Source organism: Crocodylus siamensis, chromosome 15 (genome assembly GCF_052110815.1).
Source record: "Crocodylus siamensis isolate JL-2025a chromosome 15, ASM5211081v1, whole genome shotgun sequence".
Taxonomy (NCBI): Eukaryota; Metazoa; Chordata; order Crocodylia; family Crocodylidae; genus Crocodylus; species Crocodylus siamensis.
The window spans coordinates 17,401,522-17,424,668 of record NC_143409.1 but is presented as its reverse complement, the minus strand read 5'-3'; the positions used below and the strand labels follow the sequence as shown (position 1 = coordinate 17,424,668).

The 23,147-nt window shown below is 44.2% G+C and overlaps 1 protein-coding gene across 6 annotated transcripts in view; it reads left to right on the top strand.

The window, feature by feature from the left end:
* Window positions 1-23,147, top strand: part of ADAMTSL3 (ADAMTS like 3) — a 369,750-nt gene that overhangs the window by 154,519 nt on the left and 192,084 nt on the right. For 5 of the 6 annotated variants that reach the window (XR_016439382.1, XM_090029326.1, XM_090029327.1 and 2 more), the window contains 2 exons: window positions 18,633-18,760; window positions 22,184-22,229. Coding sequence is in view for 5 of the 6 variants with exons in the window: in XM_090029326.1 (XP_089885452.1) it covers window positions 18,633-18,760; window positions 22,184-22,229 (174 nt within the window). In the remaining variant the exon portion in view is untranslated. The remainder of the gene's footprint in view (window positions 1-18,632; window positions 18,761-22,183; window positions 22,230-23,147) is intronic. The other variant, XM_090029328.1, reaches the window with a different exon arrangement.

Sequence of the window (23,147 nt, the reverse complement as noted above, 5' to 3'; positions counted from 1 at the left end):
AACCCTCAGCTCAGTGACTGGTGCCTGCCTCCTGGGTCTGGAGGGCACCCAGGGCCCCACCACGGCTGATCGCCGAGCTGAGGGGAGTGCACTTGGCAATGCACCTAGAAGTGGACTGGAACTACTTCTGGTCTACTTCCGGATCTGCTGCTGAGCATACAGGGTGCCCCCCCATACTCCTATGGGATGCTCCATCTGCCCCACCATTGCAGTGTTCACGAGCTGCACCTGGTACCTTGAGGTATGTAGAAAAAACATTTAAAGCTGTGTCTATGGCCGAATCACTGATTCTCTGAATCAGCATCGAAATTTCAGATTTGGATTTGGCTGAATCGAATCAGGGACAGCGATCCGAATCAATGAATCAAATCACTGTCCCCGATTCGGGCCAAATCCAAATAAAATACTACCCATTTTGCACACCCCAACTGTTTACTATAGGCTGGCTGTTGAACAGATGGGTAAAGAATACTTAAATTTATTTTACCCTTGTCTTTGGGACATGTTTCTCAAGTCCTGTGGTTTCTACATTTTTTAAATTCACCAACTGCACATGTAGATCTTTGGTTTATAATTTTCTATATAGCTTAGAAATGGGGAATGGAGAGAAATGGAGTCACTGTGAGTGTTTGCTTGTTTTTCTCATAGCTGCTATTCCAAATAGGGCAGATTCAGTGTAAGGACCATATTACTGGAGTTCAAACGTATATTGCCAGCCATATGGTTATGGTGTCCTGGTGCTTTTAAATGTTAGAATGGGATGCAATATAGGGAATTAGTAGAATAATTTCTGGGTCTTGTTCTTCATAAAAAGTATTAAAATGGATGACTGTCTCCAAAATCATGAATTGAGCATTAAATCATCAAGGCTGCAGAAAAGTCTTGTCACCGCTTTTACTTCCTCTTCTGAGAAAATAAAACTCTCTGAGCTATCACACTGAATATGAGTATGTATACATAGATATATATGTGGGCATATGTATATAAGCACTGGTTTACAGTGTCTAAGGAGATCCAGGGCTCTACATCTTTGAGAGCCTGAGGGAGCATCAGCTGAATACCTTCAACTCTTATCATGTTTCAGCATTCAGATTATCCTGTTATTCTACTGAATATAATTAGAACTACATTTCCTTTTGACTCTTGCTTTGATTCCTTTGCCAAAGACCAGTCACTCAAAGCCCGATTAATTATGGTTTAGGGAAGTCAGAGAATATAATCCCTGATTATTTTGCTTAATAACTTTTAATGGACCTCATCTGTTTTTTAACCCTGGCTATGCTATATGTCTTTACAACCTCCTGTGGTAACAAGTTCCATAACTATGGGCTGTGTAAAAAAGTGTAAAAAAGTATTTCCTCTTATTTGTTTTAAACCTGTCTCCTGCTAATTTGAGTGGGTGCCCCCTAGTTTTAATATTTTGAGACTTGGTAAATAACAGTTCCCTATACACTTTGTCCGTACCCTTCGTGATCTTATAGACCTCTATCATATCTCTCTTCAGTCTTCTCTTTTTCTTATGTTGCATAAATATTTAAATAGAGAAATTCATCAGAGCAACAAGGCTCCATTCTAATGGTATCTTCATCATTACTTAGTGTCATGTGAGAGTTGCTTAAGATCTGAAGTGCTAGACTTCAGAAAGGCTAACTTGATCAGGAGATTAATTAGTGAGGTGTTAAAGCTCAGAGCATTGGTGAAGTGAGGGTCCAGGAAGGGTGGTCGTTCCTAAAGGGAGCAATCCTATGGGTGCAGAAGCTGATGATCCTATTGCACGTAAAAGGGGGCAAAGGGGCCAAGAAGCCCTCATGGCTGAACAGAGAAGTCCAGGAAAGCCTAAGGCAAAGAAAAAGGTATACAGACTGTGGAAACAGGGGGGAGCTACCAAGGAGGAGTATACCTCCCTGGCTTGCACTTGCAAGGGATCAGTTAGGAAGGCCAAAGCAGGATTAGAATTTAGGCTGGCAACAAAAATGAAGAACAACAAAAAGTCATTCAGGTATATAGGGAGCCAAAGGAAGGTGCAGGGTAGCATAGGACCCCTACAAAACAAACTAGGGCAATTGATGACAGAGAAGGGAGACAAAGTGAGCTCTTCAGTGAGTTCTTTGTATCTGTTTTCCTAAACACAGACCAAGACGGATCTCTCAATTGGATCATAGCTTGTCACAGGAGAGACACCAGCCCACCAACTGTTAAATCAGACTTAGTGAAGGGGCACTTAGAGGGGCTGGATGTGTTCAAATCAGCGGGCCTGGGTGCAGTTCATCCAAGGGTGCTGAAGGAATTGGCCAATGTCATAGCAGAGCCACTGGCATGGCTATTCAAGCACTCATGGTGCTCTGGTCAGGTCGCAGAGAACTAGAAAAGGGCCAATGTGGTCCTATTTTCAAGAAGGGGAGGAGGAAGGAACCAGGAAACTATAGGCCAGTTAGTCTGACCTCTATCCTTGGGAAAACGCTGGAAAAAATCATTAAGGATTACATTTGTGGTAGCCCAGCAGGGGAAATAATGTGCCTGCCCCCTCCCTGCTGCCAGACCTCTACTGCCTGCCCCCCAACTCTCTGCCACTTTCCTTCTGCTCCTTCAGCTCTGAGGTCAGTGGCAGCATCCCCAGATCAGCCCTTCCCTGTCCGACCAGGCAGGAAGGGGAGCAGGAAGTGGGGTCTCCCCTGTGAATCCCCTCCCACCACACCATGTGATCTCCCCCCCATGCTCTCCCTGCTGCATACCCCCTCCCCTGCCATACAGGAAGCCCTGGCCTGGGGAAGGTGGTGACTCTGTCACAGGGTACCATCTCCAGGGGATGGCCATAGAGCCCCTGGAGACCAAAAAATTCCTTTACTCTGATTTATCAGCAGTCAGCCCTGCTCTCATCTGCCACACCCTGATGTTAATGGTTAGTAAAATGCAGGAGGCTGCCTGTTCTTACTGTCATGACCTGCAGGTTTGTGGTCAAGGCTTTTTGGGCCAGTTTCATGGTTCTGTTCCACCCCTACGCCACACCCCATCCTTGCAGGTGTCATCCTCACTGATGTTCTTTCTCTTACTCAAGCAGCCATCTCTGGTTCCTCAGATTCTTCGTCTCTCTCTTAGCCCTGCTCCAGGCCCTCAGACCCCTTGGTCTCTCCACTCAGCTGCTTCCTGGGTTGCCAGATGCCTCAGTCTCCCACTTGACCCCTTTCTGGGTTGCCAGACCTGTCAATCTCTTGTCTAGCCCCTCTCTGGGCCGTCAAACCCCTCAGTCTCTCATAACCTCTCCCTTGGCTGCCAGGCCCCTCAGTCTCTCACCCAGCCCCTCTTGGGGCTGCCAGGACTCTTTCATCTCTTCCTGGACCCTTCTGGTCCCTGCTTTTCCTAGCTACTCTCTAGGCCTCTCGGCCTTACTCCATTCCTGGCCTCTTACTGGCTCTCTGGACATTTCTGGTCCCACTCTCTTGCAACCCTATTTTGAGGCTGTAGACCCATCTGGCCCCAGTTTTTCTTGGCCCCTGTGGACCTCTGAACCTTTCTGGTCCCACTTTCTCCCCTTCCTGTTCCATCAGGGTGTTTTCCCTTAGCCTTCCCCCTCCACAGAGTAACCCACAAGGCAGTGGGAGCTGAGGCTTTCTGGTGTTCCATGCTCACCTTCCCCAGGGGTGGTCCAAGTATGGCATTTCATGGAGGCTTCCCCTCCACAGGCAGCCCCTCCACACGAATCAGCCCTAGTAGGGGGCAGTTTTAGTTCTTACCCAGGACCACTCTCTAAGTCATCTGGATCTAACTCCTGGGCTCCTCCTTGATGTCATATGTCCCTCTTGAGCTGTGGTCTTCCAAACCCATTTCGTGCCCCTTTTGGGCTACAGACCATCAGGCCTCTTGACCCCAGCTCGTTCTTACCTCTGGGCTCCCTGGCCCTGGCTCAGTCTCTTGGACCCCTTTTCCTCAAACCCTTCACCTCAGATGGCACTGCTTTAGTCATCTTCATCCTGGGCTGCATGCCCCTGGATCCCTTCCTCTCCGGCTGTAGCTACACATGGGCCTTTGGCCTGTCCATTCCAAGACCCTGGTCCTGCCTTGGGCTAGTTGAGATCTGCAGGCTCCCCCAGCTCTGGCAGTCTTTGCAGTGGTCTATTTTAACTTTTTGACCCCTCTTGGGCCCTGGCCCCACATGGGCCAGTTGAGTTTCTGGGGATCAGTCCACCAGCTGTCAGCTTTCCCTGACCTGTGCATCCACCCTCTTGGGTCCCTCCATAGATCTCTCATGCTCAGCCTCTCTCTGTGGGTTCACCTGGACCCCTCCATAGGTCACACCAACCCAGCCCCTCTCTTTGGGTTCACCCAGACCCTTCAATAGGCCCCCAGAGACTTGTCTCCTCTCTGTGGGGTCCAGAACCCACACTGGGTCCCCATGTTGTTCGGGGAAAAAAAAACTCATGTTGGATTTGGGTAAATATAGTAGCTAAGTAAATAACCTGATTTTTCAGGTTAAAAAATTTAGGCTTGGTGTTTTTGATGAAGTGTTGACCCATGTGCCTTCTAACGGGTGATTTAAAATGATATCTCTTTAGCACATGGGAACTACTCTTAGTCACAATTTCATAGATTTAACAACCAGAAAGGACCCTAATGGCCAGCCATTTTAACCTCCTGTGTAACGCCAGACAGAATTTCATTCCATTAACTGTATCTCTCTATACCTTCTGTTTAATCTGTCATTAAGTTTTCTTCCAAGCTTCTAAATAAGGTTGTTTAACTTTGAAATCTAATGACATACATTTTAATGTCAGTGGTTTGTTAACTACTTCACTCTTGATCATTTTGTTAGAAACATTCAGATAATGTGCTTATTCATTGTTGCCAGTGTTGTACTGCTTTGCCAAGCTACATTTCATCCTTTCCTGGATGCCAAAAGCCTCAGGTATCCCTGGCCCCTGGACTAAAACCTCTAACTTTGTCCTGACACCGCCTAAAGTGAGTTCCATAGTGTCCGTGTGAAATTATCTGATAAGCAGCACAATATTGAAAAGCATTCCAGTTCTCAGATTTGCTTGTAGTTTAATATCCAAATTAATTGCAAAGTGAATATTATCTGAATGCATGATTAATTTTCATATTTTTTCCCCAAAACCCAATTTTTAATGTACTAAAAGCAACTGTAGAGATTCCAAACTGCCTGGGCCTTGTATATAGTTCTATATTTTACTAGATAAATCCATCTGTTGTCTTTGAAGTGCGTTGATTTCTGGTGTTTCCCCTTAACTGACAATCTGTGCTTCGCGAGATTGCTTTTGAAAAGCGTGGGCTTTACAACATTAAGGGATATCCTGTAACGGAGTCCTTGGGCACATTTACATGTGCTCCACAGTTGGAGGGGAGTAGGGGAGGGGGCCAGCACATTAAGTAGAGTGGCTCTCAGAGTTGCTCTAATTCAAGTGCCACAGGGTTGCATGCATCAGTGTCCCCATATGTAAAAATGGCGGTGGGAGCACTTGAACTAAAGCTCGTTTGATGACCTTTAGTTAAAGCGCCCCCACTGCCATTTTTAAGTACAGGGACGCTGATACACAAGATGCAGGAGGCTGCTGGAGTGGAGTAATTACCACACTCCAGCAGACTCAATTAATTGAGTCTACTCCAACACACTGTAATTAAACTGCACTTATGGGCAGACCCCTCTACACAGTTGCAGGGCAAGACCTTACACAAGGAATTATGAATAAGCTTAGATCAAGTTTGTGTTAGTAGCACTAAAATGGATTACTTAAAGAAAGGTTTTATTTGCTTAAAGTGACTAATGTAGTTCACAAAAATGTTTCATGTTTCTAAAAATCAGGCATATTGTTTATTTCCCCTCTAAATTCCTGTGTTGTAATTGTAACCCAATGTATGAGCCTCTTAGAAAAGCAAAACCAAAAAACCCTCAAATTAAAATCCATTATTGCATACAGGTAAGATAAGTTTAACAGTATGAATTAAGTGGCATTTGTATTACTCAGCCCCACTGAAGACGATGGGTATTTTGTCCTATGGACTCAAGATTTTAGTTGATATTTTTTGCGTCTGAAAATACATTTTTACTGTTCACCTGTTTAGTTGCAGTTATTTTGTATAATTCCTTTCAAATTTGTAATCATCATTCTACACTTTATTTAAATTGTACGAAGTGTTGAGTAGTGAATCATTTTTATATGTGACCTTAACATGAAGCCAATTCTAGTGAAGCCATAGACATACTAGCCAAAGTAAAAGATATGTGTACCAGCCTGGTTTCGAACATCCGGTCACGCGCTATGCGTCCCCGGATGTTTGGAGTTGTCCGCCTGTCCGTCCCTGTGGTCCTGCCTGTAAGGGAGCGAAGAGGCTGCCGAGCCCAGACAAAACCGGCGGCAGCGGGACCCGGCCTGACTTCCGGGTCGTGGCAGAGGGCAGGGCCGGAAACTTCCCCCTTACAGGAACCTGGAAGTTGCCGGTGTGGAAGCAACCCGGGCTGGCTTAAAAGGAGCGGCGGCAGCGGGTCCAGAGGCGGTGGAGGGTCCAGAGGCGGCGGCGGGTCCAGAGGCGGCGGATCCACAGGCGGCGGCGGGAGTCAGCGCTGGCGGGAGCAGGCTGCGGAGGATCCAGGCAGTGTAGAAGGGAGGATGGACCTTTTGGGGCTGGCAGAGCCCTGGACAAGGTGGTTAACGGAGGGAGGCGGCAGACGCCGGCCGGGAGGAGCACCGGGAACACAGGAGCTGCCAGTACTCCGATTCTTTTGTTACTTACCGGAAGACGAGGGTGGAGTAGCCCCGTTAGTAAGCTTAAGACTAAAAGCAGGGGATGGGAAGGAGCACCCCACTCCCCGAACGATGAGGAGCCTGGGCGCACCTAGAGGGTGGGCTGAGTCCATAGGTCCCTCATCCGTAATGGGCGTTTGGTTGACTGTGTTAATATTGGTGTGCGTGGACCAGAGAGTGTTGCGCTGAGGACTGCTCCAATAGAACGATCTTCCTGGTGGATCGGGCGAGGGTGTAGGGGTGGAGGAGCCCTCAGGACCGCAGGACCCAGCGGAGAACAAGAATCTCATTTTCCGGACTGCACGCGCCATAACATCTGAATCCAATAACATATCATCAAAGTCGTGGCAGGTGAGGACGGCGCGGGGGTTCATTGAGGCCGGTGAGTCTCTACGTGAATCTCCCTAGTAGGGGTCCCCCGAGAGGGAGTTGACCGGCGACGGACGGAGCCGGGGTGAACAACTCCCTCACACTGCTGAGTCAGTGTCGTTGACCAGAATAGTCTCTCCCCAATCTCACCTGCCACGACTTCGATCTTATCCCAGTGGTGGGATTTGACTATCGGTGTTTCTCGTACATGGGACTGTGGGACGATGATCTGCTGCGAGGCTCCACCTCCCCTCTACCTCGCCACCCCACCTTGATGAATGCTGACGGTCTTTGGCCACGCCCCTCCGATAGCTGGGGCTTCGCGCCCTTTCCTTAGTAGGCTATAGGAAAGTCCAGCAAAAGCCCCCCTTTCCTACTTTCCTCCTCACAGCTGACTGGCCTTGCCCATGGTTGAACCCTATCTGGGCTCCTCACCTCACAACCCCTCCAAAAGTGGGCAACAAAAGAAAACACAAAGTATATCATTGGCAAAGAAACACCAGTTACCAAGGGATGGCCTCTGCCCCCTTTTATGCCTATTCCTACAGTCTGTCCTATTCCCACCGGCTGCAGCCTCTAAGACCCTTGGTAAGCCTAGACTGGGTCTAGGTCAACCTGTAGTCCTCCACATCCTCCCCTTCATTCTCTATCGAGCCTGTGGGTTCACTGTATTCTTGATGAACCCCCTCGGCACGTCTCCCCCACGTCTTCTGGTGAGGCAACTCTATGCGGCTATTGCCCATCCTCCGTCACCCTTCCTGCTAACTGTGCCCTTCAGCCTCCGCTTGGGGTACCTCCTTAGGGCTGTCTGACCCCTCTACGGTCCCACCTGATCTGGCATTCTGGCTTCTGTCGACTCTCCCGACCCTTTGTGGGCAACTCCGGGTCTCAAACCTCTCCCCCTCTCTTCTGTCTCCAAGTCTCTGCTCTGCCCTCTCGCCTCCTGTCTCGTTGCTGCCAGCGCTCTCGTCCTGCAGGGTCTCGCTCTCTCCTCCGGGGCTGCAGGATGCAAACCCTCATGCTTCTCCCCTCCAAGGGGACTCTGGGAGAGATTCCCCCTCCTGTGCTCCAGCTGGTCTCTCTCCTTTCTCCTCACCCGCGGCTCCTTTTAACTCCCTAGGCCAGCTCCTGCAGCTGCTGTTATCAGCTGGCCGCAACTTTATAAAAATGTGGCTAAAGAGCTGTTCGGGTCCTGCCGCCATTGCCGGCTTTGCTGCGGTTCTGGCTAAAGGTAAGAATCTTTCTGTTTGCTTCTTTTTTTTCTTTTCTTTCCCTGACCAGCTCCTGCTCCCTGGGTTCTCCCCAGGCTCTTCGGGGTTTTCCCCCTGGTTTCTCCCCATGACAATATGATTGTACAGATGAATAGCATATCCAGCAATTATCCACAGGTAAACAGTGGTTCTTCCAATTACATACTCTGCTTGTGAATATGGTCAACAGTGCAATTTGATATGTTTCCCATTAAGTATAGTGTCTGGAAAGAAGAATCTGGGATTCACATCATAGAGACACTCAGGCAGCATGTTTTTTTCTTTCAATGTCATATTTCCTCGAGCTTCCTCTGCTTGGAGGCATAGTGGTTGTGACGAAAAGAAAATACTAGAGGGCTCCGTTGTAAATATACATGAGTTGAAGCGCAACATACCTTTGTGTTTTGGAAAACACTGAAAACTGGAATGGAATTAATATTTGTGTGTTGCCACAGTGGGAAAATAATAAAAAGGAAATTTTAATCTCTATTCATAATGCCATCGGGGAGGAAATTCACCCCAGTGCAGAAGGCTAACTCTTTGTACTATGTAAATTCTTAGTTTGGGACTTCAGTGGGCCTTGGTGACATTTAGACCCTTCAGTCCATCATCTAATTTGGCATTAATTTCTTCTGAGTCATTTTAGGGCTTGTAAACACTTAGGTCTTGTTACATAGGGAAATTTACCAGTATAGCTATATAATTATAATTATATGCCTATACCTCCCTGAATGGACATGCTTTGCGGAGATTTAAAGTGTCTTGTTGGTTATTTATTTATTTATTTTAGCTGATCTTAACTCCCCTCTATAGAGAGACATACACTAAACTAATCTAATCTAAAGGAAAATGCTTGCATAGGGAGTGATGCTGGCATACCTACCTCATTATACCAGCCATTATAAATCCTTAAATTATACCCCATTATAAATCATTATACAAGTATAGCTATGCTGGCAAAGTTCCTCATGTAGATAAACTCTGACTTCCATAATGAGTCCTTTCTCAAGAGTCTTTCCCCATTAAGACCTGCTCCACTAAGCAAAGATATCCTAATATGCATTCAGGGTTCCTCAGGAGCCTTGTTGTTGGAGGATGCTGGTAAGTCACAGTGAATCTATTCTTATGCTGTCTGGTCCTTCCCCTTCTCCATCCAGTCCTACCCACTTTGGGGTGATCACTGGCTCTTGGTTTCCACATGAACTGTGAGTTTTGGGCAGCCTGTATTGCTACACTGATATTCCAGGTGGAGTGACTGCTGCTGGGGGCCCAGAAGTTAATCTGGCCCATTTTCTCTTTCATGAATTGAAGTTTCCATTGTAAAATGCTGTCTGTGGCACCGATTCCAATGTATAAACTAATTTAGAAAGAGGAAAAGGAACAGTGGGCAATGCTTTTGTATTTTGGCATGTATGTGCATGTTAAAAGTGAAAATCTGTATAAAAACTGTGCAAAACAAGCATCTAATGTATCTGAGTGTTTATGTAAAGGGGTTGATTTTTTTTTTTTACACTGAATGCTAAACATTTATATATCCAGACCTTAGGTAATAGATGTCTGAATAATGCTAAAACAACATAAGCTGACCTTAATTTTCTGGCACCCTACCTCCTTTGAAGTTTGCATGACCAGATTCAGAATAATTATGTCATCTTTCACGATAGCCAAACAAAAGTTTGGCCAAATAACCATTTTACCCACCATATTACAGCATTTTGTTTGATTTGTAATGTAGGTAAATATAGCTGTTGTTTATTGGGGATTACATTCCACAATAACAATCTTTGTTTCATATTGGTTCTTAGCCCTGGAGATATTTTGGATATTATTTGGGTTTTTGGTGCCCACTTTTGCCTTGATTATTAATTTTGAATAGCATATTAACATGCAAGTAATGCCATCAAAACTAAGCATGTTAATTTTCAGAATAAAGCACTAATAAACTTGTTGAAAGGTATCAGAGACAAAATAGGACCCCAAAACAGAGACGGGAAACTGGTGAAAAAAAGATCTATTTTTTTAACTCTTCAGATTAATTTATTTTTGAGTTAGCAAATTTAATTGAGTTTTACAAAGTGCAAGGGTCTTTTCTATTTAGTGGCCCATTTTAAGGGCTCAAGTTGCATTTAACTAGGCCTCAGATCTACTTGGTATCTTCAGTTCCCTCTAAACTATTTGGGAGTTGAGGGCACTCAACACGTCTCAGCAGGTGCATAATATACTTGTGGGGTTGGATCCTTGTTGTATAGAGCCATGTGCAGACCTTGTGAAGTTGGATGGATTGTTAGATGATATTACTTTAAAGTTGATTGTAGATCTAGAACTGTGGAAATTGTGATGAGGTTCTTTGGATGTGATATCTTTTATTAGACTAACTATATGGTTGGAACTAAGGTCTTTGCAAGCTTTTAGGCACAAGTACCCTTCTTCAGGTATAGGGTGACTGCTGTTGTTCTGAGATCTCGAAGGAACAGAAGTGAAGTCTCCCTATGCCCGAAGAAGCATACTTGCGCCCAAAAGCTTGCAAAGACCTTTGTTCCAGCTACTCGGTTGCCTTAATAAAAGTATCACATCTACCCCAAGAGCCTTGCCTACCTATGTCCTTAGACCAGCATGACTACAACCAAAAACCCTGAAATTTGATGAAATATTTAGAAACCAATTATTGCATGTAAATTGGAACAAATTCCTGTAATACTTTGTGGAGGTTTTGAAATAGAACTCTATTGAATGTGGTTCCTGTATCCTAGTTGTGATTCTACACTAGGAATGGGTTCAGTTCCAGTATCTGGACTAAATAGAAGTGGGGTGCATATAACTACATAGAACGAACAAATCATTTCAGTTTTGTATGGAATTACCTTTGTAGCTCTTCTAAGTTATTTGGTCTGAATTCGCTGTAGCAGCAATGACTCTATTTAATCACTATATTTTATACATATAAAACAAAACACTCATTCTTAGATTGTGTGTGGGTAACACTTCATTATTTAAAGAAGTTAAACATCTGAAGGAAAATTATATACAAGAGCTGCATTACCAAAGAGTATTAGAATTATGGCTTGAATCAACAAAAGCATGAAAAATCAGTTAACAAGCAAGCCATGGATATAGTCCCTAGGCAGAACATTACCCTTCTGTGCCCAATTGTAATTAGCTCTTGATTTAAATCCTAACTGTGAGCTTCCAAGCTCTTGTTGATTTAAATCAGAACTTTGATGATCTTTTCTTTCTTTTACTTGAATTTGGTACCACGGTGTAGACAAATGTAATATGTAGATTTTATGAAAGCTGACAGTTAGTAAATCAATATTATTTTGCTAATAAATTACCAGGCCAGCTTCAAGCGGCTTTTAAACTCTTTCCCATGGGACAAATGGATTGAATTGGCTAGAGTTTAAATCAACACTGTTGGCACTGATTTAATCAATGATTATGAAGAAGGCTTTGTTGGCACAAACTTTTACTTTGATCATCCTAGTAAGTTAGAGTTTTTTAATTAGTTACAGTTTGGAAAAATGGCTTTTGTCAAAACAGTTTAGTAAGTGAAAATTGTACATTATTTAGGGCTCTAAATGACATTCTGTCTGTTAATATCATGTGGCTGGTTTTAATAAAAACAATGTTCTGATTACTTTAGAAGTTATCACCATAACCATCCAAAGAAACCACCTTTCTGAGAGAAAGTCACTGAACTTGTTTTCTTTTGCATCACAAGGTTCATCAAGTTTTGCTTTCTTTCTTTTAATAGGGTAAAACAATATTTTCATTTGCCTTTGGAATAGAGGAGATAATTTTAATCTTTGATTTTACACACAGATTTTTTAAAAGTGATTCTGTTGATTTTTAACTTGTGATTCTCTAAGAGGTGCTGAGCACTTCCTGCTCATATTGGAATCAGCTGGTTCATTTTCAGGATCCCACATTTCAGAGTTGGCATCTGAAGTGAACCCCCCTCCCCCCCAGTGCTGATTCTAATATTCCTCAGGGATGTAGGCGGAGCAGGACTCTATCATTTCTGGAACAGTAAGCTGGCCTGTGTACATTTTTAAAGCTTGCAGTAAGTGTTTGTCAAATTGTTAACCTTTAGGGAACAAGAAGGTGAAGAAGCTGCCGATTTATTCAGTTAGACTAAGTAAGTTCGTTATGTTTCAAACTGAGATGCTTCACTCCCTCATTTATGTCATACACTGGTTAACAGAAAATGCCGTCTTTTGTGCTTTTTTGGAATCTAATTACTCTTTGGCTGGCAGGAAGACAGTTAAAATTTGGGAATTTTATGATGACACTTTACTTTTCTAAAAAACAAACAAACCCTAAATTTTAAAAGAAAAAAATTATTATTATGAAGGTTGTGGTTTGTGCTCTTTGTTTAACTGAACTGTTGCTTAATTTAACAATTACTCCTTACACCAACACTCAGAAATAGCATGCAGCGAGTTGGCAGTGACAGACTAGAAACATATTCAAATGCTGCATGACAGAATTACTTTAAATGTTATCAGTGTCTGGGAGATAATTCATTTCTATAACATCTGCTATCTAGTAATTGGAAGATACATGGTGCAGTGCTGTTTGTATGGAAATGTTCCTTTGGCTTAGATGTCATTAGCAAAGTGAATCAAGACAGTGGCTTCAGTGGCTGCAAAGGATCTTAACTATAGCCACACTTTTCTTTATTTAAGGTGACTTTTTAGAGTGAATAATGCTGGCATTTTTTGTATATTTTTCTTATACCATGCAAATTGTATGACAGTACCTAAGTTTCCTTTTTATTGACCTGTTTGGGACATTCTCCAAGAAAAAAAGTAAGCTCAGGTCTTGATCTCCTAAGTTCATCTACTTTGTTTGTTATGACAGGTTTGGATCTGTGGTACACATTCACTTATTTTGCTGTTATTACATAGCTCAGGGGTTTTCAAACTTTTTTAATAACTGTATCCCTGGTGGCTGGATGCAGAGTGGGGGGGGGGGTGGCACATGGCCATGTACAAGATTCCTCCACCCCCTCCCAACTGGCAGCCCACAGATGGGCGCTGCTGCCCTCGCCCCACCCTGGCCCTGCTCTTGGGAGGTAGTGGTGCTGTGTCCCTGCCCACCTGTGCGTACCCTCTAGGGCAGAGGTGGGCCAGATGCGGCCCACCAGGCCATTATATCTGGCCCGTGGGGCCTCTTAAAAATTTTTAGAAAATAATAGTTGTCTGCCCCTGGCTGCCCGTCATGCGGCCCTCGATGGCTTGCCAAAACTCAGTAAGCGGCCCTCCCCACAAAATAATTGTACGCCCCTGCCCTAAGGCCTTCCCAAGTACCCCCGGTTGACAACCTCTGACATATCTGATTGCAGTGGTCCCACCCAATGCTTTGAAGGCACCCAGTTCCCTGTGAGATCTTCAGATGCTGCTCATGGCCACAGAGAATTAAAAAGTGAAAAATGAAGTTGATGGGAAATGCAATGTATGATGCAGCTTTCAGCATGTTACTTCTCCAATATTGTTGCTCATGCACCAGGGACTGTTCTGTGGGGGACCACTGCCTTATAGTTTCCTGGGTATATTCACTAATTTACCTTATGTGACTAACTCCGTAACACATTCATCCTCATATTGCAGTGATGACTATGTGTTTGTTTATGTCTGTGTGTATGTGACAGAGAGAGAGAGCGTGCAGGACTCTGAGGGTGTGTCCACATATGCAGGCACAGGTGCTTGCACCCATTGGAATAGGAGCGGCACAAATTTGAGCCGGGGATTTTTGCCTCGGTGCACATATCTAGACATGCACTTCGGTGTGGGGCAAGTTGTGCCACTTGAGGCAAAATAACCCTGCCCAGCTCCTCCTGGATCTGCAGCAGTATGAAACTTGCCCTCAGGAGCTGCAGAGGCCTAGCCAGTTGGTATCTGGGGACACTACCCCTTGTGACAGCTGGACAGAAGCAGCCCTGACCTGGAGTGGCCCCTACCCACGGCAGCGGTTTGGCAGTGGGGACTGCTGCCTGGTCGTGGCCTGTTGCCACCTGTGACAGCATCCGCCCCCTTTGACCTGTGGCCTCATGTCTATACGCCTGCCAGACCTGGATGGGGTGCCCCCACTCTACCATATGGGCAGCTATTGCCCAGAATATGTGCTCCTTGTGGTGGCCCACTCTGAACTGTGCAAGTGTGTCCTTTTGGTTCCAAAAGGCCAACAGATCAGCCACCTCATCTGCCCTCCAGCTGGGTCCCCAATGCTGGCCCTGGACAGGCTCCTCTGCCCAGGTCTCACCACTTGTCTCACCAGCAGAGATCCTGGTGTTCTGTTTAAACATTGCAAATTCTCTGATAAGAAACACAAATTCTGTCATTAAAATACCCAAAAATGTTCTTTTGCTATTATAATGAAATGCCAATATAGAGAGAGAGATCAGTTGGGCAGTGTTTTATTGATATATTTACAAGTTTAAAGCAATTTGGTAGCCTACCAGTGCCTGTATTGTCATAATAAAATAATTTTAAATATCTATACACTTCGGCATTTACTTTTGGCTTTTTTGTCATAGAAAAATCAGAGCTGCCCCTACTCCCTTCGCTCACCAGGATGTGTAATGCTAAGTATCACTGATATGCCAGTGCCCTGCCCCTGCCCTTCACTCTCAACCAACAGCCTGCCTGCCACCCTATTCCCCTCACTCCTGACCTACAGAACCAGATATGTGGGGGTGGCTAGGGGGGTGTGTGGGTGGATTGTATAGGGAGTGTGGGTGTGGGGGGGGGCGTGTGAGGGGGGCTGCCCAGGAGGGGTGGGTCTCCTGCCCCCTGCAGGCTACAGCCCTTGACACAGGGCTCAGAGCCCCCCACTGCAGGGACTAAAGCCCCCCCATAGGGCCCAGAACCCCTCCAGCAGGGGCTACAGACCCCCCCTTCTGCAGGGGCTACAGGCCCCTTGCAGGGCCCAGAGCCCCCTCACAGAAGCTACAGCCCCCGCCTCAGTGCCAAGAAACGCCCCCGCATAGCCCCAGCCCCACCCCCCACATGGCCCACAACTCACCCACAGCAGCAGCGGCCATCAGGGCACTCAGGGCCTCCTGGCGTAGCCCTCCCCACATGGCGTGGGGCAGCATGTCTTGGCCCCAGCCATCTGGCATCCAGCGCTGCCTCTGCCACATCATGTGGGTGTGGCCCAGCCTGGTGCGTTGCAATGCCACACAGGTCCATGCGATTTCAGGAAGCTTTGGGCAGCTCAGGCTGTCATCTGGGGTTCTGCGCCACTCGCGGGGACTGCCTGTCACACCGGGTCAAGTCCTGAATGCACAAAACCTGGACCCAGCTTGGCACAACAGGCAGTCCCTGTGAGCGGTGTGGGGCCCTGGGTGACAGCTTCACACGGCACTGTGCCAAAACAGGCCAGGCCCATGTGATTTGCTACAAGCAGTGACAGGTGCCAGGCAGCTGGGGCCAAGCCACTCTGCCCTGTACTGCAGGGAGGGCTTTGCCAGGACAGCCTTGAGCACCCTGCTGGGCTGCTGCTGTGGTGGGGGGGTGTGCTGTGGGCTATGTGGAGGGTAGATGGGGGACCTACTCCTCCTGAGCAACCCCCCAGCTCCAGTCCCCCACACCCCCAGTCCCTTATTTACCTGGGACACAGCCAGAGTCCATGCAGGCTGCAGTGCTCCTGTCTGCCCTGCACATGGAGGCAGCATGCTTCAACACCAGGGCAAGGGGCAGCCATAGCAATGCTCTGGCTGGCTACCAGAGCGTCTCTTTGGAGGACCTGAGCCTCCAGTTGCCTCAGGACTGTGCCCTGCCCTGCTTTTTTTCTGTGGGTTTTATTTTGATACCTGGATATCCAGATATCTAGTTTTGAGACCCCACCACTGCAAATATGCAGTGTGGGGAACATTTTTTGTTCTTCTGGTCCACTTCCAGGTCTGCCAGGAAGTGTGCAAGAGGGCCCCTGCGGGGCCCCTAGCTCAGTAACTGGTGCCACCTGGGTTGGGGGGGGCACCCTGGGTCCCCCTATGGGCTCAGCAGTGGACCTAGAAGTGGTCTGGGTTTGCCACCAAGCATGTGGGGGCTGCTCCGCACTCCTGTGGGACGCTCCATCCGCCCCAGCATTGCAGTGATCACGAGCCTCGCCTGCTACCTCAAGGTATGTAGAGAAAACTTTTAAAGTTATGTCCATGTTCGAATCACTGATTCTCTGAATCAGCATTGAAACTTCAGATTCAGATTCGGCCAACTCAAATTGGGGCTAGTGTTCCGAATCAACAGATCAAATCACTGTCCCCGATTTGGGCCAAATCCGAATTGAATATGGCCTGTTTCGCACACCCCTGCAACACAGTACATTCTTTTTCGAAGAAAAGTTTTTGGAAATTCCAAGCATGAAAGGACAAAAGTATGTTATAAATAAAAAAATCATACTGAAAATAGAAAACGGTATTTGAGAAGCTGCTAATTTGACCTTCCTATTCAAATAAATAATTGCTCTAGATCAGCGGTTCCCAACCTCTTTGGAGTCAAGGCACCCCTCTGAAAATGTCAGCTATTAGTTTTCACTGATTTTTTGACTCTAGATGGCATCCTGGTTGAAAATCACTGTTCTAGCTTAGAATAATAAATAGGAAATGTTGCTCTTTTAAAAGAGGACACTGAAGGTTTGTAATTCAAGTTATGTTAAATTTTAGACCTCAGCGTGGTCAGAGCCAGACTCTATTTGATCTCCTTTGGCAAAGTGTTCTGCTGCAGGGTTCCTGCTGCTGGCCCTTACAAATCCCGGTATATGAAATGCATCCATGCATTTCAACATTCTTCTGAATGGTAAAAAGCTACTCTCTGTGGTTTGTCATGTTCAATTTAATTAAAAACACTGAACCATGCAATCTGGTCCTTATCCTGGTATGGGATGAGCATCCGGAGCTCCCTGTGAGTTTAGCAAGAACTGTGGGCAAACAACACTTCCAGGCAGCCTATTGTCTGTATAGGAAATAGGTATTGATAATGTGTTCTGATCTTTTAAAAACATATCTAAGAGAAGTTTTAAAAATAATCTAGCTGGGATGAGTGTACCATATTCTGGTATTATAAAAATAAAAGCAAAAGTCAAAATACTGCTGCTTTGCCAATTAAAACAGCTGGACTGTTGTGCAGACTGGAATATTACTCTGTCCGTATTACTGGGGAAGTATATTTCATGTGAAGAGATTATACTGTAGTTCTGGTTTGGTAGGACAAAATGTAATGTGTTTTTGTTTGCAGAATCTTAGACTCTGAACAACCCTTGTTAATTAAGTTATAAGCAGTTTGGGTGGGAATTTGTCCAGAGGTTTCTCATATAAGTGTTATGATGGAACCAGAAAGACCACTTTAAAAATGTTGAACGATAAGCAAGCATTACTGGCTGGCTCTTTATACTTATATAAAACTTGTGTAAATTCAAATGCTGTTTCTTCTCTTTGTGTGGGTCAAGTGGTATAAAATCTAGTTTTCATAAAAATCAGTAATATTTTAGATAAATTTATAGAAGATTTATAAACTTAGACTTCTTAACTCCTTGTTTTCTGTCAAGGAAACTAACCTGCCTCTTGGTGTTCAACTAATGGTACCATCCTTTTTTTTACTTTGGACTGTTTTCCCTTTTCCTATGGTGTTAAGAGAGAGGGGGAGGCAATACAGAGAGTAAGGGATTTGTCTTAAGTCACACTGGAAATATGAGCAAGAACCAGGGCTTACACCTACATTTCCCTAGTTGCAGGTCAGTGCCTTAAGTGCGAGAGACACTTCTCTCTCAAGCCTTTCCTTTTCTCTGGAAACAATTTCTTACGCATCTAGAATTCTTCATCATGGAAACTGGTGTTGCCATCAGATCAGCATTATGGCATGTATGCACAAAAATACATGCGCCTGATACCAGAAAATATAGGAAACAGTATGGTGGCACAAAGAAAATTTGCAGACTTTCTTTGGGACGCCTCTTGGGAGCTCTGTTCTAAAGCATGTAATAAAGTAAGCAGTGGATAACAAACCAGGGTATTTGGCTAATACAGTTCTCTGAAAAGGAGGCCAGTCTTCATGACCTCTCGTTCCAATAGTGTTGCCATTTGTAACTTGCTGCAATTTTGAATGTTCTTTTTCAAAACAGGACTTTAATCTTAAACATACATCTCTGAATATATCATTGCCCTGTACAAGTTCAGTAGTCTTCTATGCAGAAATAATCAGTGAAAGAACCTAATAGACTCCAAGCAGATTCAGGCTTTTTTTTTCCCCTCTGCTTTTTATAGACCTCCAGAATTACACGCTCTGATGAAGATAAAGAAGGTGGCTGGGATGCCTGGGGAGCCTGGAGTGATTGCTCTCGGACTTGTGGAGGGGGAGCCTCATATTCTCTAAGGAGATGTTTAAATGGCAGGTTAGCTACACACTTCATCTATATCTTCCTTTTCAGCTGTGCTGTGGTTTTCTGTCCCCTTCACCTATGATACAATGTCTTGTGAAACACTATTTCTTCTCTTCGTGTGAGTCAAGTGGGGTGAAATATAATGGTGAAATCATATGTTGTTGGTTGTAACTGTGTTGGTCTAAGGACATGGGCAGACAAGATTCTTTGGGTAAATGTGCTATCTTTTATTAGACCATCTAAATAGTTGGAAAAATTGTTCTTTGCAAGCTTTTGTGCACAAGCACCCTTCTTCAGGCATTGGAGAGGTGACTCTCTTATGCCTGAATAAGGGTGTTTGTCCCTCAAAGCTTGCAAAGAACATCTTTTCCAGTTTATTTAGTTGGTCTAATACAGTGGTTCCCAAGCTTTTTTTTTTTTCTGCGAGCTGCTGCTGTGAGTGGAGTGCGGCAGCAGTGGCTGGGGGCGGGGGGCCCGGCATGCCATGTGGCTCGTCTTTTGTGTGCAGTGCCACTGGCATTGCCCCTGCGACCCTCATTTGGGTTGCGACCCAGGGTTGGGAACCACTCACTGGTCTAATAAAAGATATCACATTTACCGAAATAACCTTGTATACAATGGTTTTCATAAGAATCAGTAACATTTTAGATAAATACCTAGGCTTCTTAAGCATGTGCTCAACTGCTGTTCTGCACTGGGGTATTAAAAGCAAGAATGACTCATTTTATGTTACTCAAAGTTCCCACCACTAGAAAGTAGATGTCCAAATCTATGTCATGCATACCTGTTTGTATGTCCCTAGCAGATGTATTCAGTGGAATGTTTTGCACAGTGTGCAGTGGCAAGATGGGTGGTGTTCTTATAGTCAAAACCAACCAATTGTGCTACATGCAGGATATTGATTGCACAACCATTCTCCATGCTGGAGAAACTCCCTTAAGTGGCTGTCTCAAGAGGAGTTGAAGGGAGTATGGTGATCTCATTGCTTCTGGAGATGAGCAGTAGTGTGTAGGGGGTTGCTTTTTTGAACAGCTGTAGAAGACCTTGAATTCTTACCGTGCCTGCCTATCATGTTATGAAAATTGCAGTCTATCCATTAATCCTGCACTAGCTCCTTAATATCTCTTGGGTCAGCAGTGATGGGGTGAGGGAAGAAGTCTTCATCACAGTAGTCTCAGATTCTCTGCTTACCTATACATTGTAAAGAATTAAGACTTTGGGCATACTGGATGTTTTAAACTTCTTGGCTCAGATTGCCAAGGAAGAGTCTGTTCCTAGTAGCCTCTGATGTGTCCTCATAAACTTAACGTAGTGCTATTAGACTTAGGAAGAAGGTATCTGTTGAATGCCTCATAAAACATTTCACATCTGCTGGAGAGGTCTGTTTCCTTCCCAAAAAGGAAGTCCTGTAGCTACCACCCACTAATTTCATACCACAGTTTTGGATAAGCCACTGTGGAGCTTGGAGAGTAAACGGTTTCTAATGAAGAATGTGTTATAAATCCAAACTGTACAAAAGGGTTTGACTTTAGCCCTTTAAGTTCAATCCACCTATGTGTGTAAAGCTCACTAATATAGGTCCTGATCTCACAGTCCTTCTAGTAGGCCTGTAGTTATAAGAAAGGATTACTGAAGTGCATAGGAGTTTCAGTATTGGGTCCACAATTCCTTTTGTTATTGAATTCCTCCTGAATTACATTATTCAAAACATGTATCAATTATGTTTAAATTTCCATTTTGTTAGGTTTTCACTTTATATGGCATAATAGCCAGAAAATCAATTTTTCTTAATGAAGACTTGTAATGTGATATCCCATTCAAGTCCTGGCAATGTGAAATCCATGGCTAAAGCTGACCATTATTAAAACAGTTCCTGTTTCTTTTTTGTGCAGAATGCAAGAAACTCTTTGAATATACCAACATTTTCAACAAACAGCCACAATATTCTTTCACTGTGTTAGTGCCTGTAAAATGAGTGCAATAAATTGTAGCAATATAAATTTCAGTGTTCTTTTATTAATATTTTAATGTATTCCCCTGGGGGGAAAAACATGTGTTTTCTATACTTTGACAAATTTATAGTTTCAAAGTTTTTTGTGTATTTTTATTGTTGTTGTAATGTCTAGGAAATATAAAGCTGTGAAATAACATTTTCACATGTTTATGCAGCATGAACATAATTAGCGTGTATGTTGTTACACAGTGATTCTCGGGGCAAGTAGGGAACTGAAGACAATGTTTTGAGCCAGGAGGTTGCATCTTTGGATCAGCTGAGTTAAGTTTTGCCCCAAGCCTCCAGAAACCTGGCCTTTTTTTATCACTTTTTCATACATTTTATTGGATTTTTTTAAAAATTGGATATTTTTATAATCTTTTGCCAAATTGAAAATGATGCAAAAAGAAGTAAATTCGGTATGTGAGATGCAACTGCTTGCTACCACTCATTCTGTTGGTGTGGAAGGCAGTTTTTATTAGTACTATGTGGCTGTTCACGTGACTCTTCTAGATTTTAGAAACTACATTTAATTACAAGGTAATTTTTTGTAAAGCTATTTAAAATATCTACCTGTACCTATTTACGTTGTCTACAGTCTGACTCCCTTATCTGAGATGAGTAGTAGATTACTCTATGCAAACTCCCAGTCAGTGGGGTTGCTCCTAAAGTGACAAGGCTAAGGAATTCTTGAAAACCTGGCCCTTCTAGCATGAACTCCCTCAGTACTCATAGGAAATGAATATAGTACTTTTGGAAAGTGCAATATAATTTCTTTATTAAAGGGGAACCCTTTCAGTTGTCAGCAAAAGACTTCACAAAAGTTTGCATTTTCCAGATTTCAAGGTTTACATGTAATTGGCACCTAAGAAATATATATATTTTTATTTATAGTTCATTTAAATTAAGACAAATTGTAGGTATAGAGCAGTACTTCAAAAGCTTTTCAGAGCCATGGCTGACTGTCACCTCTCAATATTTCCTGTGGACTGTATAACAGCATCATCTAACTTTTAATTGAAACAGGGAATGAGAGGAATTAATGCCCATTAGTCATGTGCTCGATATGGCCGAGACAGTGCGATTCCCTTCTGAATCTTCTCCCCTTCCACATATAGCAGGACAAACACTGGTGAAGCCAACTGATTTCCATCAGGAATGTAAATGTGTCCTGCATAACATTCGTAGCAGGTTGGGATCATGATATTTTGAAACTCTACAGGAAAAACATGCGTTGTTTGTGGACAGATAGCATTGCAACCTTCAGAATTTGCAGGCCGCTTTGTGGAGGTTTGTGTTTGAGCCTTATATTTTGGGTACAAGTTACATAACAGTAGTAATAGAGTAATAACAATCCAATTTTCAAGAGAATAGGTAGTTATAAGAGATGTAGGATTTCTTACTGATTTTTCTGATCAAACACTTTGCATTCTGTTTTTCAGGAACTGTGAAGGTCGCAATATTCGATACAAAACCTGCAGTAACAATGTGAGTCTAACCTGTAATTTTGTTTTACTGCTTCCATCATTTCTTCAAATAATGTGTAAAGTTTCAGATATTCTACTACTTGTTTAAAATCTAATGATGGATAATTTTCTTTCCACTCTCTATTATTCCACATTTTAAGGATTCGATTGATGTCATCAGGCTTTGAGTTTGCACTTCTAAAATGGACATAATTTCTCTGGAAACTTAGGGCACTTTTACACGTGCTCCAATGTGTTCTTATTAGAAAGCGTTGGAGCAGACTCACTTAATGGAGTCTGCTGGAGCATTCTAACCATCTTGTGTATTCAGTATCCCCCCATTTCAAAATGTCGGCGGGGCACTTTAACTAATGCGTCTTGACTCAGCTTTAGTTAAAGCACCCCCTCCACCGATTTGAAATGCGGGACACTGAATACACAAGATACTGTGGGCATTTTAATTAAAGTGGCTCCTGACAGCCACTCCCTGTATGCTCTATACTAGAATATGCCTATGCATATTTCAACTTGCGCATTGTGACTACTTCCATACTACTAGAAATAAATTTAAATACAGAATCCATGATGCAAAAAGAATAAAAATATACATATTATGTATAAAGAAGATGAGAAGCAAATAAGATCTATATGTCTCTGTTGCTGGTACGTGTTGTAGGGCTTGATTCCCCACTTGACTGGCACCCTACCTCTGGTGACGTCAGGGTGGGTCCCTGAGTTAGCACCACCTGAGTGTTCTGGTTGCTGTTCCTGCTTGCCTGCCACAACTTGATGTTCTTCTTCTTGGGAGACAGTTCCCAGCAAGTGACTTGTGGGATCCCACACCCTGGTTCCTTCGAGGGGCTCCAGCCTCCCCTTCATCCCACCCTTACCACATCGAAGGCCAGAACGGATGTCGGTGTCTTGAGGTCTCAATTACAGA